Below are 18150 nucleotides of genomic sequence, written 5' to 3'. Positions count from 1 at the left end.
AAGGTGTGAAGCTTATCTTATTTTACTTTGCAGTACTCACGAGCCAACTCAAGGGAAGAAAAACGTGATTTATTTCTGGTTCTCTTCGACTATGTTGTATATCAAATAAATGAAGCATGTTTGGCTAGGGGAAGTTCTGCCTATGCCTATGATGAGATCCAACCTGTTGCTTCCATGCTTACTCTTGCAGATGCACCTGAAGCCTTTTATATTGCTGTCAAGCATGGCGTGGAAGGCATTGGAGAGATTTTGAAAAGATCTGTCTCTCCAGCCTTACCAAGATCAACAAACTATGAACGTCAAAATTTGGTAATTTGCTTTCAGTGAATATTATTATATCTTATTATTCAAGCCAAGGAATGTATTTAGAAATAAATAACAAACAATCCGGAATAACAACAAATATACATGAACTAAAGTAAATTATGAAGAAATTCCTATTGGAGTTTGCTTCTCCATAGGCTGTTGATAGTAGAAGCACAAAAATTGAGAATTATAGTTGGTTCTAGCATTCATTTTGGTAAGTTAATTTGTAAAATCTATCATCTCCCCTTGTAATTCTGTACTTCTCATTTCCTAGATAATATTTCTTGTTCTTCGATAAGCCTATATTATGAACAAAGACTCTAACAAGCTTACGCAGGGCCAGCCATGCACTGGGAGAACCACTTGATCAGGATTCAGGAGTCACTCTAATGCACTCATGGCTAACTTAACACCTAAGTCAGAGCTATTTTTTTTTTTTTTTTTTGCCTCTGTTTACCTGTAAATATTGTCTATCAAATGCTGTTTACGTATCTATTGTCTATCAAATGCTGTTTACGTATCTCCTTTTAGTTTTTGTTTTGTTCCAGTGTTACTATGGCATCACCAATCACTGCTATTCACTGTTAACTGAACATTACGAATTTTGGGTTTGAGTTCTTGATATACAAAAGTCCATAGTAATCCAAGAGGTTGCAACACTTACATTATACTTCTGAAAATGATAATTGACGGGACCCTTAATTGCACTTGATTTTTAAACACAATATTCGTAACCGATAACATGTGATTCCTTTTTTTTCTTTAAGTGCTGGTTGTGTTCTGTGTTCACTTGTGTAACAAGCTGTTACATGCCACACTTATGGTCCATTTTAGGATGTGAATCAGGTCAAAGGTATGAGGACACAAAAAATTAATATTTGCACTTTATACTTCTTATTTCATTTATATACGCTAATGGTTCTTTTCTTATATGTAGCTCTTGGACAAGATCATGAGGAAACTTGATGCAACTATAAGCACATTCACTCGATTAGATAATGAATTCTTATATATGATTCGAATAACAAAATCTTACAAGTCCCTTAAGAGTATTGAGAATGGACTTGGTGAAACTGACATTGGTACGAAAGCTAGACTTTGTTGGGCTACTATACACTCACTCCTTCACTCAGATAGATCTGCTTTTCGTCATCATGGGTATATATGGCTAGCCGAATTGCTTCTTTCAGAAATCAGTGAGGATAATGATGAGGGAATATGGTCGAGTGTTAAAAAGTTGCAGCAGCAAATCACCATGGCTGGCAATCAAGATTCAACTTCTCCAGAAGTACCACTGCCTATCTCTATAATGTGTGGTCTTTTGAAGTCAAAACACAACTTTATCCGGTGGGGCTTTCTTTATGTTTTAGAGAAACTTCTAACACGGTGCAAATTTTTGCTAGATGAAAGTGAGATGCAGCATGTAACCCATGAAGGTGTTAGTGAAAACTGTCTGGACAAAGCAAATGCAGTTATAGACATAATGAGCACTGCTTTATCACTGGTGGTTCAAATTAATGAAACTGACTATATCAACATCTTGAAGGTATTTTTGATATATTACTTCTATACCTTAATGGCATTTGCTGTCTGATTTTTTAAAGTAGACTTTTCTTTACCAAGATTTTGAATCCCATGGGATGGGGTCATCCTTGTTTTTCCATGGAAAGGAACATGCCGCCATCCTGCGCTGTCCTGAATTTTGGGATGGGGGATGCCCCAGGACACACTGATTGGAATTCTGGGGAGGGTGCAGGATGGTCACATCCCATGGTGGATGGTACCCCACTCAGCATCCTGCAGGATATGCTACTGGGATTTGAGACCATGATCTTGACCATGTCAAAGATTAGCTGCAACAATCTCTTCCTAGAATTTGTTTTAGAAATATGAGTAATTTCAACTTATTGCTTTTTGTGCTTTAGCAATGCCTTACCAAAACCAGTGATTAAAATCATGGCATAACAAAGATATGCTGGCGATGGGTATAATTTGGTTTTGCAGTCTCTTCTTCCTGATTCTACAGTCATACTATATGAAGAGAATTCAATCCTTTTTGTCAAATTGGATATTCATTTCTGACTTGATCTGGACTTGTATTATGCAAGATTTTCCCTTTTGTACTTCTGTTTGTATTTAATTATTATTTTTGAGTATAATTTGTTCAAAATGGCTCAAACTCTCTTTTAAGTACTAGGTAATTATGCTCTAAATTTTAAATCTCAAAAATTGTTTTTTTGTAGAGCAGTATTCTCTTCAAATTTATTTAACCAAATGTTTCTAATCTTTACATTGCTTTCTAAGAAGAGCTATATCAAAACATTTGTATAGCATTCATTCTGTCTTCAGTATTTCTCTCCTCTGACTTGAACCCTTTTGTGCAGATGTGTGACATGTTATTTTCTCAATTATGTCTGAGGCTTCAGTCTGCGAATGAAATGCTTTTTAGGGATCTTAAAAGCATCAGCCATTTTTTTGGTTGTACAACTGAAATTCACCAAGGTGACTTGGAATCTCGTGTGTCCCAAGAAACACTATGGAAGAACGATTGCAGAGAGGAGCTGCCACAAAATGTTTGCGCCAGTCAGGACACTGGTCAAGACACTTCAATTTGTAAGACAGCATCAATGGCAGCATTGGTTTTGCGAGGACAAGCTATAGCTCCTATGCAGCTGGTGGCCCACGTTCCAACATCATTGTTCTACTGGCCGTTAATACAACTTGCTGGTGCAGCAACAGATGATATTGCACTAGGTATTGCTGTTGGCAGCAAAGGAAGAGGTAATCTACCAGGTGCTACATCAGATATAAGGGCCGCTCTTCTTTTACTTTTAATTGGTAAATGCACTGCTGAACAAGAAGCTTTTGAGGAAGTTGAAGGCAAAGAATTCTTCAGGTAGTTTTTGCCCACCCATGCTAGTCATTACACTTACCAGTCCTTGGATATGCTTAACATTAATGTGCTTTTCAATGTTGATAGAGGTCTTTTAGATGATACAGACTCAAGGGTAGCATATTATTCTGCTGCTTTTCTGTTGAAAGTATGCCTTCTCCTTCCCTCGCAATTATCTCCTCTCCTCACAATTAACTATTCCTATTTGATTGCCTGTACTCTACAATGCTTACTGGTTCAGCTTTGATTCACAGAGGATGATGACAGAGGAGCCTCAGAATTACCAACGCATGCTTCAAAGCCTCATTATAAAAGCACAACAGGTTGTAACCCTTTCACATGTTGCCTGAATTCATTTCTAAATAGAAAAATATATTCGTACATAAACACATTAACTGACATCTCTTTTTCTTCCTTGATAAAAATTAGTGCAACAATGAAAAACTTCTGGAGAATCCTTATCTCCAACTGCGCGGAATAATACAGCTGTCGAATTATCTTGGAACTAAGTTATAAAGTTAGAAGATTATATCAAACTTGGTTGTATCAATGAACAACAACCATGATGCTTCTTATTACCCTAGTGGTGCTCCTAAGGGATGCAAGTTGGAATACCTAGACTGGACTTGGCACAGGTGATACCATAAGGTAATTTGCTTTTTAATTTTGTCTGAAAATGTTCTTGTAATTAAGTTAAAAGTGATGTTGCATATGGAAGATGTGCTAATGGTCATCACGTAGATAAGGGTCTGAGGCGGATAGAGATGTAATAGACAGCTGCTAGTTTAAACAACTACATAAGCCCACTGGACACAAACTATTTAGTCATTAACTCATTATGCTGTTATTTCTTCTAGTTTCTTCTGGGTGGTTACTGATGAATTTTCTGGCAGTTTTGTTTGCAGGTGTTTAAGCAAAGCTTGTAAATTAGCTTTTTTGCTGGATAAATATATCTATTGAAGCATGTGATGCACAAGGGACCTTTCGTGTTACTTCTTTCATTTAATTGATTTAAATTATTTTCTGCAAGTAACCATCAGCAAGGGAAAAATTGTTCACCGTTCAGCTAAAAGTATTCCCTCCGTCAGTACTTGAATCGTACCAATCTTTTTTATAGAGGTGAAGTTTCAACCCCTTCATAGGAAAGCGGCTCTTCATTTCTTTGGTTACAGATATATAGTCGCCAGGATTTGACGATGGGGTTCTGCCACCTGATAAGCAACTTTTTTTTTGTAATTAAATTTTGGAATCATATGCTGTAGTACTGAGGTTCATGCAAGTTTTTTGTGAGGCATCCTCGGGTAATAAAAATTCTCAGTGTTCCGAAGAAGACCAACATCATGAGAACAAGCTGCTGATCTTGTAAAATATTGGCACAAGTGAAGGTCAGTACTTTTCTAGACAGCATTGTCTGTGCTATGTGGGGACTGCTTGTCTTTTTTTGATCCATTCTTCTTGATCCTAAGTGTAAATGTATGAGGTGTATCGAGGAATTTTGGTTAGCTTCTGTTACATCTTTTCGTTTTGTATGTATTGTTTTTGTGTCCTTGCTGTTGGATATTTCAATGTTGTAAAATTGTGTATTCAAAATTTTTGCTAAAAATATGAATAATAAGTTTGTATGCTTTCATTTAGTTTGCTATGTAATCAAAACTTTTGCTAAAAATATAAATTATAAGTTTATATGCTTTCATCTAGTTTGCTAGACTCTTGTTTGAATATGATTTAGTACCCTATTTATATCAGCCAATCTAGTAGCAGTGTTACTGTATTAGGGGTGTGCAAAAAAAGGGACCAAACTACTAACCTGATTCAAACTGGTCTCTTTGGTTAGGCTTATATATATATATATATATATATATATATATATTTGGGTTTGATACCAATTTGAGAAAGTTTTGAACCGAAGAGATTTGGATTGATTTTGGTTTGAGCTTTCACAAAACCAATTCAAATCGATCCGGCCCATTCCAAATCATATGTATATTTAAATATATACATTTAAATCAATCCGATCTGATCTATTTGTATATATAAGTATTAAGTATAGACATTTAAACTGATGTGATCCGTTCTATATGTATATATAAGAATATATATTTAAATTGACCCATTCGGCCACGACTACGTGTATGAAAATTTAGCCCAGTGCATTTACTTTAGCCCATTGAACATCAATTCTATATAAAATAAAATTTTTATATTTAAACTTATTCAAATCCATATGGTCCACTTCATTAACCATCAATTTGATAAATCAAATTGAGCCGAATTTTTTGGATTGGTCTGAATAGACTTTTTTAGCCGGTCAGTTCATTTTCGATTTTAAAAAATTAGTTTAAATTGGTTCGGTTCAAAAACTAAATCTAAACTGATTCGAATTGAACCGTGCACATCCCAAAGCAGTATGGTCAGCAGCGTTCACTCCTGCATGACAACGGGAAACGGTGCTACGTTTAGCATTTGGAGATGCAACCTAGTTGTTAACCTTTATCACAGCCGGATTGAGTCCAATTTGGAGTCAAGTGAATTACATATCAGGTGCTATAGGTGTAGATGTTGGGCCATAATTGAGTCAGCTCTGCTCTACATCATGCATTTGGTATTGTAGACCTTGGCGCGCGCGCGCGTATAGGTTAGATCATGATCCACCAAATTCTGGGCATTGGCGTATTTGTATTTCAAGGCGCAAAAAAGTGGCCACCTTATCTATCAAATTGTTTGTTTAACATGCGGGGAGACAAATTAGGAGCAAAAATTCCTTGGAAGAGGGACCAAGTTCATGATTCATAACGGATGGATTTTGTGAAACCTTTGTAGAAGCTCCGGCCGGTAAAAGATGACATAAGACAAAATTAAAATATATATATAATAATTTATCTAAAAATATATATTAGCTTGCTAGATGGCTTAATTTATCAAATATTAATATGATATATACTGACTAAAAATATATTTAGAAATTAAAAATAAATTTATCTAGAGGTCCGTATTTGATTACTATTGAGTGTGCCTATTTGATTCGGTTACTGTTAAATAGCTTTTCTAATTTTTTTCTCAACTTTGGACGGGATTTACGAAATAAAACGTTTTATAATGTTGTTTCAATATCATTAATTTGTTGTACGGCTCCAAATAAAAAACCATTGGCTCGTGAGAACATGAATCTCATTTCCATTCAGAAGCAATCCATGCAACCGTTGGTTGCTGAAAAGACATGAATAACTCTTGATCTTGCTTGACCACGGCCATTCTAGTTTCATCAAGCCACATATAGAGGCTAGCATCAAGATATGACATCCAGATGGCACTTTCGAATAAAAGGTATGCACAAATACAGCTGGCCAGCAATAGCAAGCCAGATAGGCACCATCATCATCTACACTGCAAAGTTAAGCTTGTTGGCCATGTAGCAGAACTTGATCAAACTTTCCCACGGACCGTGCAGCAAAAATAATTGTCACGTTGAACTGCATTAAAATGCAGCGTCCAACATGTGATGTCGCTTGTGAGGCACACCAACTGCTGTGACACGGCATGACATACAAGCACAGCATTCTTAAGGCAGCTGCGCAAGGAAGCCAATGATAACCTCTACAAGAAGTCAAAAAATAATCCCAAGGTAAATTGTTTAAGTTAGTTATTCATCTAGCCTGCAAATATTTCCTTTTCACCGCTATGATTACCAACTTCTAAAGTGGTGATAAGAGAAATACCATGAGATGATATACAATTCTTCCGGTTGAAATTGATCGCCATATTTTATACCATGAGATCTCAACTTCATTTCAGAGCTATCAGATACGACATGAAGGATCCAAGGTGCCACCCAATTAAACCTCATCTTCAGCACCAGTTCTCATAATAGCAGTGCCTAATGAAACAATGTGACCCTATGCCAGGGGCATATAAGCACCTTTGAGGCTTGAGCAATGACCAACTTGGCCAATGATCATTATATCAGTACTTCCAAAGCCATCACCTTCTACTTTATTCAACATCACAATCTCAAATACCAAAAACTCGAGCACAGCATTGATCACACGCTGCACAGATATCAGCGAGCATATGTTATATTGCAGGTATAATACCTTCAACAGTTCATGAGCAAGCAAAACCAAACATGGTTCTGCACCTCGACACCCTAAGGTCAGCCTCAGTTCGCAAGCATAGCCCACAAGCATCAACCTGCTTTCAGTTCACGCAATTCTAATGATATCTGATGCACCATCATGCATATTTTCAAAATTCGTGGGCACTGATCCTACAGCAAATCAACAGCAGCCAACAGAATTTTTGATTTATGCACCTGGACACCCTAACCTCTGCCTCAGTGGCCCACAAGCATCTACCAGATTTTAGTTGATGCACAATTCTAATGATATCTGAATGCACCATCATGCATATTTCCAACATTCACAGGCACTGATGACTGTGAAATCAACAGCAGCCCACAGAATTTTTGGTTTAGGCACCTTGCCAACCTAAAGCCCAACAAGCACAGCCCACAAAATCAACCTGCTTTCAGTTGACGCGCAATTCTAATGGTATTTGATGCACCGTCAAGCATATTTTCAATAGTCATGGCGCTGACACTACCGTAGATCAACAGCAGCCCACGGATACTTTTGGTTTAGGTAGGTAAAGGAACCTCATACCATCAACTGAGTAGATGCTACTAAAGGAAAGCATTTGTCACTAAGGATTCTGCTATACAGCCCACCTGTAAAACAATACAATAATTTTTTTCAGGCTGCAGTTGCATGGAATAATAATATTATTATACTTAAAGAAAGTGTTAGTGCTTAAGAGAAATAAAAAGTAAACAAAAACCATATTTACACTGACAATCATTTATCGAATGCATAATTCAGTAACATAATACAGCATTAGGCAGATAGATTATTAAGAAACAAGACCCATACCTTACACCAGTATGGGATGTGAAACAATTCAGAACGAGAAACTAGGACCGCATATTCTCAAAAGCACTGCAGCTTACCCTGTGCAGCTGACTTGAACAGTTTGCGCAACCAATACAAGATAGAATCCGAGCCGCATTACTGAGAGTGAGAAAAATGAAGCCAACCAAATGAAATGATCCTCAAGCACGGTCACCAGATGTCCACTTAATCCAAGTAGCATGTTGAAATCAAGAGCAGTAACAATAAGAAAATCAAAGCCCCATAAACCAGTGGAGTACTTTTAAGAGTACTATCTTCCCTTTCCTACAGTAGCATGGATGTAGAAAAACAAAAACTATTGGGCAGCACTGAGCAAGCAATTGGAGCACATAAAATCCAGATAAGAGGTGGTTTCAGTTGACTTGCATTGCTTCTGAATGGTACTTGTCCAAATCAGCATCAAGCTCTGCAGCAGAAATTGGTTCATTGCGGCCTTTACCTCGACCACGGCCCCTCCCCCTTCCACGGCCACCACCTCGTGGCTGTCCTAAGCCCCTTATTGGTGCACTGTTCCATTAGCATGCCAAAACAAGCAAAAGTTAGGATTTAAGACATAAACCCACTTCAATAGAAAAATCATTGAGAAACAAGGTGGCAGAATCGATCCAAAGCTTGGATTGAAAACATTTCAACTAACAAACAAAACAAAAGATAATCAATTTGGATATCTCATTATCTTTTGGAATCCAGTAAGACACGTCAGTGATGGATCAGAATTTACCAGAGACCAAAAAATCTCCTGTAAAAATTGCAGGAAAAGATGTTGTCAAGGTGCATTAGTGTAGTATCACAACAACAACATAGTTTACAAATGTCATGTCATGAATATTCAAGATCTTAGTCAAATGATGGCCCTCCTCAAACTCTATATGCTGTCGTTTGCAAGGCAAATTCAAGAAGAGAATTAAATGCAATGAATTACAGCATGTTGGTTAAGGATTTCTGCATGCCCATTTTTGTTTCTTAATTATCTCTCAGACACTGATTTTATTATGCATGATGAAGATTCCAAGTGTCCTCACAAACTCCTATAGAAGAAGGATACAGCCTACCTTTCTATCCATACTATTTTCCAGTTTAAAGTAAAATCACCTCATCATATGGAGCTTTTACTTCTCATACATAGATTGAAAAATAAACTGATATAAAAATATCATGTATGATTAAAAAATGTACATTCCGCTACAAGAGAGATCAATGCCAAAGCATTTCAGGACCAAATGAAGAGTAACTACTGGAAAGCCCTTTATAACAATAGTAAAATGTGAGGCATTTTACTAGTGAACTAGTTGCACATCAGTCAGATATCTAGAAGTATGAAAAATGCAATTATATGTAAATTCCCTGTGAAAAACCAGGAGAGATCTTAACTAGAAGTAGAATCATGAAGAGCATTGACAAAATTTAATGCAAAGCTGTACAGTTATTTTATCGTTCAAAGACCAAAGTGGCACAAGAAATGGTAAGGGTGGCACAAGGTATGTGTGCTAAGGGAATATTGAATGGTGAACTAGAATGAGTTCAACTCTGAAATTTAGTGATTCCTGCTTCTAAGAGAGCAATATGTCATTCTTTGTCATAGCAAGCACATCATCTTGCCGCATTAGAAACATGTTAATAAAGCATACAAAAATCAGAAACAGGGAACACTACACGGTGAAATTCTGAATGGCAACGTTTTCAGAAATTGGAAAAACATTTTGAGATGGGAGGCACAACTGAATCAATAGTACCATTTATTTATTTTCTCAAGTTTTAAATGTTGAAGAAAATCAATTGATACATAAAATTCCTAGCAGAAAGACGAGATTCAGGTGAAAGTCTGACCCATTCTACCACGAAAACACAGACTACCTTTTTTACACGTTTCATTTTTCCCCTAAAAGTGTTAATTCCATGTCATCCTCTTCTTTTGATATTAATCAAGATGCCTTTCACTGCCTAGCAAACAAATCAAAGAACCAACAATCCATGATGGACAAATGAAGGAACCTCCACCTATTAGAATCTTCAGAAAAGATGTAATTAATGAAAACATGTTTAGGATGGTGTTTTAACCAATGTCAAATTTTTGAGATTCTGAGTATCATAACCTATTCAAAATACCATAACCTTACTTCAACAATAAAAAAAAGGCATGCAATTTGAGAAAGTGGAAAATTTGTAAACCTAAAACACATACAAAAAAAAATATAGCATATGCACTTGGATGCAAGGTTTTATTTCAGCCAATATATTAGTTTGTACTGGTATCAGCCACTCACCAATACAATAAAAACATCGGCCAGCATAATATCTGCTGCTATAAACCTATACACCTCAATATATTAGCCAATATGATATCAGTATCCCTGCCAAGATTGTGTAGTTTTCGACTTAATAACTTAATCAGGTTTCCTTGTCAAAATGACAAGCATTTTTATTATATTTTGAAGGATTGGATCATCCACAACTTCAACCACCTCTTCCAAAAGGCAAAACATCATCCTCGCTAAATCATCCAAACTTAAATCAAACCTAACCGTAAATAGAGAAATATCTGCCCAAGAACTTTGGCATCAGAAGGGGGATAACAAAGTGATCTCGTACCCCATCTACCAAAGATATCAAAGGCACCATTTCAGCGCTTTAGAACATAGATAACATCCATGGCAATCTTATGGAGGGATTCCTCAAAAAAGTTGTAGATCATGTACTCCATCACGATTCACTCCACGATCTTGTGGCTTTTAACTCACAGATTAGATCTTAGTTGCCAGAACCGGGAGCAAGCGCATGGTAAGAGAACATTTCATCTTGAAGCGCTAAGCAGGAGCTGGTACAAGATTCCAGGAAGTTTTTGAAGCACACCCTAGGTATAAGATTCCTAACTTTGAGGATCATATTGCTAAGACACTTTGCTTGCTCTCACAGAGCAGCCATCGGATAAATGATTCGAAACATTGTTGTCAAATAGCCTAGGCAACCGTAGACGATGGACCTGTCTGTAGCCGAAGCAATTAAGTGACAAAATTTGTACAGGATTTACAAAACAACCCATACTTCCATAAATTTCAATCAATGATTACAACTCACAAAATTCTCAATAAATTATCAACATACTTAAAACAAATAATCCTAATAAATCACAAGATCAAAAGTTCAAAACAAAAGGGAATACTGAAAGAATAAAAGAAATTTTCCCCTGTTCTGCAGATTCAATCACTTAATGGACATCCATTTAAACTCATATAGCTATAATTTTGAGGCCTTGGAATAAGCAGTGTCAGCTGTCCGACCATGGAGAAGGAACAGCACTCCATGTGCAAAAAATAAACAAATAAACAAAACTAGGGAAAGTATTGAGTTATCCCAACACTTAGGACTTCTGTAATCTTCCCTCTCCAGTCAATCATTCCTCTTCTACATCACCACAAGCATTTGAGCCCCATTATTTCCATGCTCCCATTTACTCATGGTGAATATAATCAATTGCTTTGGTTCAAGAAAACATCAACTAATTCTAAACATTTTGTGCCCACTAAAGTTCATCGAACACAGGAAATAATCAAAAGAAGTGTGCAAGCAGAAAATAATAGCAGGAAATTATCGTCAGACTATAATAGATGATCAGACAACATTAGCATAATAGATAAGGAAATCATTGACAAATTTCTTAGGTAAATCGCTGATAGAAATGGAAGAAAGCAAATTAGATAAAAAGAAAGTAAGATACATGGGTGAGAGACCTAGCAGATATCAAAAATTCATCGCAAATGTTGGCACAGAGATGAAAAAAATAAATAGACAAAAGTTTCACAAAGGGAGATGCTGTGAAAAAGTGCATCTCGGATTTGATTTGAGAGAGATGCATGGGCCGAGATGTGGAAGCCTATATGGAAATCTCACTAGGCATCCGGCCACAAAGAGACGAGTCAGAACGAAAAGAAGAAACAAAGAAAGGAAAAAAAAAGGATTAGATGGAGAACAAAGAGAGCAGAGAGAACGTGAGAGAGAGAAACTTATCTCACTACTGGAATCCCCACCGGCTAGCGACTATCCACCAGGATGCCAGCGAGAGGGCAGTGAAGAGAACACAGCCATCCATGCCCTAGGTTGGATGAGCAAAGAGAACATGCACCCTGAGTTTCTCCTCCTTGAAGCTTGTTTGATGAGTCACCAATCCAGACCTAATTCTCTCGAACCAATTCAATTGGGCTGAGATAGGCGAGCGCCCAACTGGATTGGGTGAATTGGGCATCGCCCATTGCAGACACAATCAATTTGCTGGGCAAGCACCTAGGATCCAGGCGATCAGGCGAGCCTTGCATTGGTGTTTTAGGGGAGCCTAGGCACCTAGGCAGCTGCTTGTGGCTACATGTTAGACTTCTTCCTCCTTTCCTCTCTCCCTACCCTCACCCCTCATGGATCACAATTGGAGGATTTCAAACTCTCTCTTTAATAGGGTTTCTCACCCTGTATTTACCATGTATTGGCCAATCTTTCGATATTTACCAAAGTAAGTTCAACTCTAAAATCCCTCCAATTTTCCACCTCGGCGAGATAAATATGTCTAGGTTCATATTGGAATCTGGTAACTTATTCAGGTTGCTTTGAGAACTGAGATTCAACGAGTTTTTTAAAATTTGTGTTTCAGCTTTGAGAAAGGATTCTTGGTAGCTGAACACTATCTATACATTTGTACAGGCAAAAACAATTTCATCTGCACAAATATACAGTACACATGCCCCTGTCAGTTACACAGCAGATGAGATATTGTGGACCTGCATATAAGAACGATATGGTTTTGGTATGCAAGAAGCATGCATAGTCTTAGCAGTACTCGTGCAAGTGACTAGGAATAGCAACCTTCATTATAATCAGTATAGAGATAGCAACTGTGATAGTCAAACAGCACAAACTAATAATAAGAGTCTAAATGTGTTTTCATTTGAATGTTATAGAAAAATTAGACCATAAGCACATCATTTACATTTTTAATATCTCTTATGGGGAAACTTTAAAAATTAAAACACAAACTTACGTGTAGATTACGAAACAGATGGTGGGAGAAAAACTCTGGAGAGTTAAAAGATTGATTAAATTATCTCTTTTTATCCAATAGATCAATAAAAGCATACTTTAGGATTAAAAAATGAGTAGTGAAAGGATACCATATGCTGTGCCAATATTTGTGCATATAAATGTTTCATTAATCATGTAAACATTCTGCATAATATGATTGTCAAGCTGGCAAAGGAGATGACAAGCTGAAGTATGTAGAGGCTGACCAGTTTTAAGCTTGGATACTAATTTATTATTCAACCACAAATTCAAGCATGGGCGCTAAGTTTGAAGCCTCTGCTATGCCTATGCATAAACAAGCTAATCTGTCGATCATTTAGGATTTTGCCATCTTGAACTTTTATGAGACCTTAGTTATGATCACTATCTGTTTTAACACGAGAAAATTAGGCACACATGGTGCTATTCTTTCAAAATTGCATGCATAAACCATTTTTAAATTTCAAAACTTGACTTAGAAACCTTTCATGTATTTTCTTTGTTGGCTGCCAGTATCACAATGATGGTTTCAGTAAAAAAAAAAATCAAGCTGGAATATAATAAGGTTTAAAAGCAAGCCTTCTGTATGATGATATGGCATTTAAGCAATTAAAAAAGTGAGTAGTAATTGAAAAGAATTAAATATATTTGTGAGAATGCACACTAAAGCATGTAAGTATTGCAACATTTTTCATGACTATTGTGTATTCTGAAAAACAAGCTGCACAAATAAAATTTCCTATTTTTTTAAAAAAAGTAACACTCAACTCAGAAAAGCAATGATAGTATTTTAAAATACTATAGAAACTGACATTTGTTAAGAGTTGAAGACAATATAGAAGGTCACTTTTTTTAAGGGGCACTAGATGACATGCATGTCATACAGTTGTTCAGCAACGGCAGTTACCTATAATGTATAAACTTAAAGCAAGAGGTGAACAACCAATCTCACAAACAATAAGCAACAATAAACAAAGAACTTATTAAATCGCAAGCATCTGATAAAGGGCAAAAATCTCAAACCTCTGAGAAACACCATTAGGTTTTCCATAGCTCCCATTTGAAACCTGAGACACAGCCGCTGGTGTCGGGATGTTTGTTCCTACAATCTCTATTTTCATTGGTTTGCCATCAAGTTGCACATTGTTGTATCTTTTTACAGCTGCTAAAGCATCTCCTCGCCTTGAGACGACAACTTCTGCTGTTCCCTTTAAGAACATTTTTTTCCAAATATAAGGAAAAAGAAATGAAATATTATAACTAAATGCCAAGGCTGAGTTGAAGGAAATACCTTGGACCTTCCACTCCTATCATAATGAATTGAGTAGCGCTTCAGATCACCAACCTCTGAGAAGAGTTCCTAGACCAAATTAATCAAAATTTTAGACAACCAAACAGCCAAATTTTGACCAGTAAAAAAAAAAAAACACAAGGCCCAAATAAAGATTCCCCTCACTGTAAAATATAGATACAAGGAGTGTCTGAGAGATCGGATCAAAAACAAGCATCCAGCAGATTTTCATGAGGAATAAAAGATTATCCTAGGTAACTCCAATATCATGACAAGCTGGGATGGAAAGAGGTGACCTAAAGGCATGACAAACATGCAATAGAGCTTGCTTGCATACACCACCCTCAACTTCTTCCCAACATTTGAACACGTATTCTATTTTAAACGCAGCATGATTACACGTATAATTACACCATAATTCTGTTAACTATAAAGCAAGGAATCAAGCTGACAGGGGAATGTGTTTCTTAGCAGACATCTCCACTTCTGTGTAACAAACTAACGCAGTAGGTATCCAGGAACCATTCTCCATCTCTCATATAACATCCATCTTTTCAATGTTCATGGGAACAAAGGCCCCCCCTCACCCCGCCCCACGGCGCACACATGTCCTCTTTCAAAGTAGCTTAATCAGCCCATGGACAATTGCATGTATGATGAGGACTGGATGATGGTATCTTAAGGTGGATATTTCCAATCTACTAGAACCGCATAAGATGCCAAAGAAAAGAGATGTCCAATCCTCCCATCCTAATCTTATAATTGATATCTCTTGATTCCTATCCCTATAATGGTAGTTATAGAAACATATTTAGTTCTAAAATGGATCTTATATTGATGCATTTGACCATGCTAAGTGCAACACAGACTCAAATCTCAGGAGCAATGCAGGATACAGCTGGAAATTATTATGATCATTCAGACCCAAATCTCAGGAGCCAGCAGACTCGCTCACCAGATTCGGGGATTTTTTATCAATGTTGATTCTTGCAGAAGTTTTATAGTTTCTACTTAAATATTTTTAGTGTGTTTCCTTTTATTATTTGTATAAATTTCCTATTTACTTTAGCAAAGCTCGTCAATATAAGGCAGCCTAGGGTTTAATTTGCAGCAGAGTTGTTTTGCTTAATCAATAGAATTTTCATAGAGTTTTCTTCCACTTTTCCTCTTCTTTGTTCCTCTCTCTCTCTCTCTCTCTCTCTCTCTCTCTCTCTCTCACTCTCTCTCACATGCGGGTTAGGGCTTTCGTTAGTTATTCACCGAATCTATGGCCAAGGTATATCTAACTGAAGTTAACTAAAGAGCAGAAGAAGCAAACATCCAACAGAAGCTGAATTCATGAGTCCACAAATATAAAAGTCCAAGTATCAAGTCCTTAAGATATGTATCAAGTAATAAAAGGGTTTTCAACTTTTTGCTTATCCTGGGTGTTAAATTTTTTGAAGTGCTATCCTAGTTTATTATATTAAAGAAAATCCAAAGAACCACTAAAGAAAGTTATAGAACAGAACTATCTGGAATCTACCCACTATGTCGATTGTCATCAGCAAGATGCCAAGTTTCCATTAATAGGTAAACAAACGAAAGAGCGTAGAAAACCCTCTTCAAAAGCAACACACTGAACTTTTTTTGCCCAAAGAAGATCGAAAGAAAGACAAGAAAGAACAGTAGATCCTAAGAGTAGTATCACAAAGTTTCATAAATAAACCAAATCAAACAGAAAGGGTAGAGAAAACGACCTTGATATCCTCGTTCGAGACCCCGTAGTCCAAGTTGGAGATGTAGAGCTTGGTGCCCGTCTCTATAGCTGCTGCCTTAGCCACCGGCGCCGGATAACCCCTCATCTGGCCCGAATAAATATCATGCTGCCATGCCGAATCCGGAGCCTGGAATGAAGATCGAGTGAGAAACCTTAGATTAAAGAAGAGAAGGCCGCGAATCGAAATCTGGCGGAGATCGAGATATCCGGAGGGGACGGTGGAAACCCTACTCGTACCTTGCCGATCGAATAAGGGGCGGAGCGGTTCCTGGAGCGGGGGGGGAAGCGTCGGGCGGGGCCGGCGCCAGACCCTCGTCCCCGGCCGCGGAAATTTCCGGCGGAGGACGTCTTGTTCTTTTTGATCATTTCATCGAGAGACATGTCCAAGGCGCTCGACATGTCGGCGGGATCGAAAAGGGGGAGATGGGATCGGCGAGCTAGGTTTTCGAGGGGAGGATGGGATCAGCGGTGGATTTGGGAGGAGAGGAGATTGGGGGAACTAGGGTTTCGAGGAGAGAGGAAGGGGTTGGGGAGCGCGATGGGAGGGTAAGTGGGTAAGGGCCGGGGGATGAGAGTGGGAACCAGAAAGGGAGCGACTGCCTGGGGGAACCGAAACGGAGTGAATTAGACCGTGTTAAGAGTAACCAAGCGAACATATTTTATATAAATTTATTCGTCCTCGTCGACATCAAAGATGTCGTGCAGCAGGCTCTCACGTGATTAATTTTTATTCATTAAACTTTATTAGCTATTTATTTATTAATATTTAGATAATCAGTTATTTAATTGCATGCGCATGCTTGGACTTGCTGTTCATACAATTTTACTGATTCGAACATGCACTGTACTTGTTTTCTATAGACTAAAGTACACAAATTAGCATGTAACTCACATGATCCATAAGGTATGTTTTCTTTTTCTTAATTATTTTTAAAATATAACATAGCAATATACTAAATTATAATAAATCAGAGTGTTTGATAGACAAATTTTTTACATATTAAACAATAAATTTTAATAATAATTTTTATTATTAATGTTTACTGATACCCCCTTCCATATGATGGCTCTCTACAAATTAAGCCCTCATAGATAAACTCTCATTATTAATAGCATCATAATTAAAACTAACCTCACATGATGTGTGAGGTACGGTTTTATCCCGTTTTTCAAATATTTTTGAAAAACTAATATGGAAGATACCTATTTTTTTTGCTCCTTGCAACATATTAAATACTAAAGTTTAATGATGATTGAGCTAAAATTTTTGTCATTAATATTAATGTCACTAATACCAAAGTCCATAAGATGAATGACTCTGCATAAGTTAAGCCTTTCCTAAGAAACCCCCATCATTCATACCATCATCATTAATATATGCAAGGTGCAATTATTGCTCCTTTTTCACGATATTTCTAAAATTTAATGTAACACTGTAACAAATCATATTGTCATTAATATTAGTAAATATTGGTCTCTCACAATAAGCAATATATATTTTTTTTCTCTATTCTTTATTATTCTTAAAATGTAATGAATAAGGCAAGAAAACGTAGCACATAGACACTCGCTCCTTCATGGAATCAACACCCACTCCCTTATTGTGCTATTTTTTCTCCTTTGTCCCGAACGCTCATTATCCAACAACACCACTTTCTCCTTTGGCCGGCAGGATGGCGGAGCACCGCGGCGTGAGAGTCATGCTGCGCCCCTCCCCGATAAGAGCGCCGACGACAGCTACACCTTTTCCACCGCCGTCATGGCCCGCGAGCTTGAAATGGTTATTCGTTCAACAAATCTCTGTTCTTAATCGTATGTATGTGACTACGCGTCAAGCAACATATTGGTGGGGGATCTGATGCTTGCTGTTCTGGGTGGCAGGAGCTGGACGAGG

The 18150-nt window shown here is 37.3% G+C and overlaps 2 protein-coding genes across 9 annotated transcripts in view; one reads left to right on the top strand and one right to left on the bottom strand.

Annotated features, from left to right (window-relative positions):
* The window catches only part of LOC103723019 (uncharacterized), a 30303-nt gene extending 25470 nt beyond the window's left edge, over positions 1 to 4833 (top strand). For 3 of the 5 annotated variants that reach the window (XM_089928308.1, XM_089928306.1, XM_089928310.1), the window contains 7 exons: positions 34 to 309; positions 1244 to 1852; positions 2691 to 3202; positions 3287 to 3347; positions 3454 to 3522; positions 3629 to 3847; positions 4093 to 4833. In XM_089928308.1, coding sequence (XP_089784434.1) covers positions 34 to 309; positions 1244 to 1852; positions 2691 to 3202; positions 3287 to 3347; positions 3454 to 3522; positions 3629 to 3715 — 1614 coding nt within the window. In that variant the 3' untranslated portion in view covers positions 3716 to 3847; positions 4093 to 4833. The remainder of the gene's footprint in view (positions 1 to 33; positions 310 to 1243; positions 1853 to 2690; positions 3203 to 3286; positions 3348 to 3453; positions 3523 to 3628; positions 3848 to 4092) is intronic. The other 2 variants (XM_089928309.1, XM_089928307.1) reach the window with 1 other exon arrangement.
* A 1519-nt stretch (positions 4834 to 6352) lies between these two features.
* LOC103723018 (THO complex subunit 4A-like) lies at positions 6353 to 16892 on the bottom strand. 4 transcript variants are annotated; one of them, XM_089928318.1, is made up of 7 exons: positions 16494 to 16892; positions 16237 to 16383; positions 14498 to 14566; positions 14230 to 14414; positions 8125 to 8670; positions 6916 to 7922; positions 6353 to 6793 (listed from the first exon to the last, which is right to left on the bottom strand). In XM_089928318.1, the coding sequence occupies exons 1-5, from the start codon at positions 16653 to 16655 to the stop codon at positions 8517 to 8519; spliced, it is 717 nt and encodes a 238-aa protein (XP_089784444.1). In that variant the 5' UTR covers positions 16656 to 16892; the 3' UTR covers positions 6353 to 6793; positions 6916 to 7922; positions 8125 to 8516. The 4 variants fall into 4 exon arrangements, with proteins under 4 accessions (XP_089784444.1, XP_089784446.1, XP_089784443.1 ...); XM_089928320.1 differs by having other exon boundaries at positions 8202 to 8670; XM_089928317.1 differs by having other exon boundaries at positions 6353 to 7922.
* Between the last annotated feature and the right edge of the window lie 1258 nt (positions 16893 to 18150).

The sequence above is a fragment of the Phoenix dactylifera genome, chromosome 17 (assembly GCF_051530095.1).
Source record: "Phoenix dactylifera cultivar Ajwa chromosome 17, Ajwa_hap1_PhDact_Kaust_v1.1, whole genome shotgun sequence".
Taxonomy (NCBI): Eukaryota; Viridiplantae; Streptophyta; class Magnoliopsida; order Arecales; family Arecaceae; genus Phoenix; species Phoenix dactylifera.
The sequence above is the reverse complement of the archived record's forward strand: the minus strand, read 5'-3'. Positions and strand labels throughout refer to the sequence as shown.

Bases quoted from the DNA above. Each gene is read 5' to 3' on its own strand.
- LOC103723018 (XM_089928317.1), bottom strand. From the start codon at position 16,655: ATGTCGAGCGCCTTGGACATGTCTCTCGATGAAATGATCAAAAAGAAC. The intron at 14,567-16,236 runs GTCGTTTTCTCT...AATTTGGTCTAG, and splicing joins TCTCGAACGAGGATATCAAG to GAACTCTTCTCAGAGGTTGG. The intron at 8,671-14,229 runs GTTTGAGATTTT...CTAATGGAACAG, and splicing joins CCTAATGGTGTTTCTCAGAG to TGCACCAATAAGGGGCTTAG.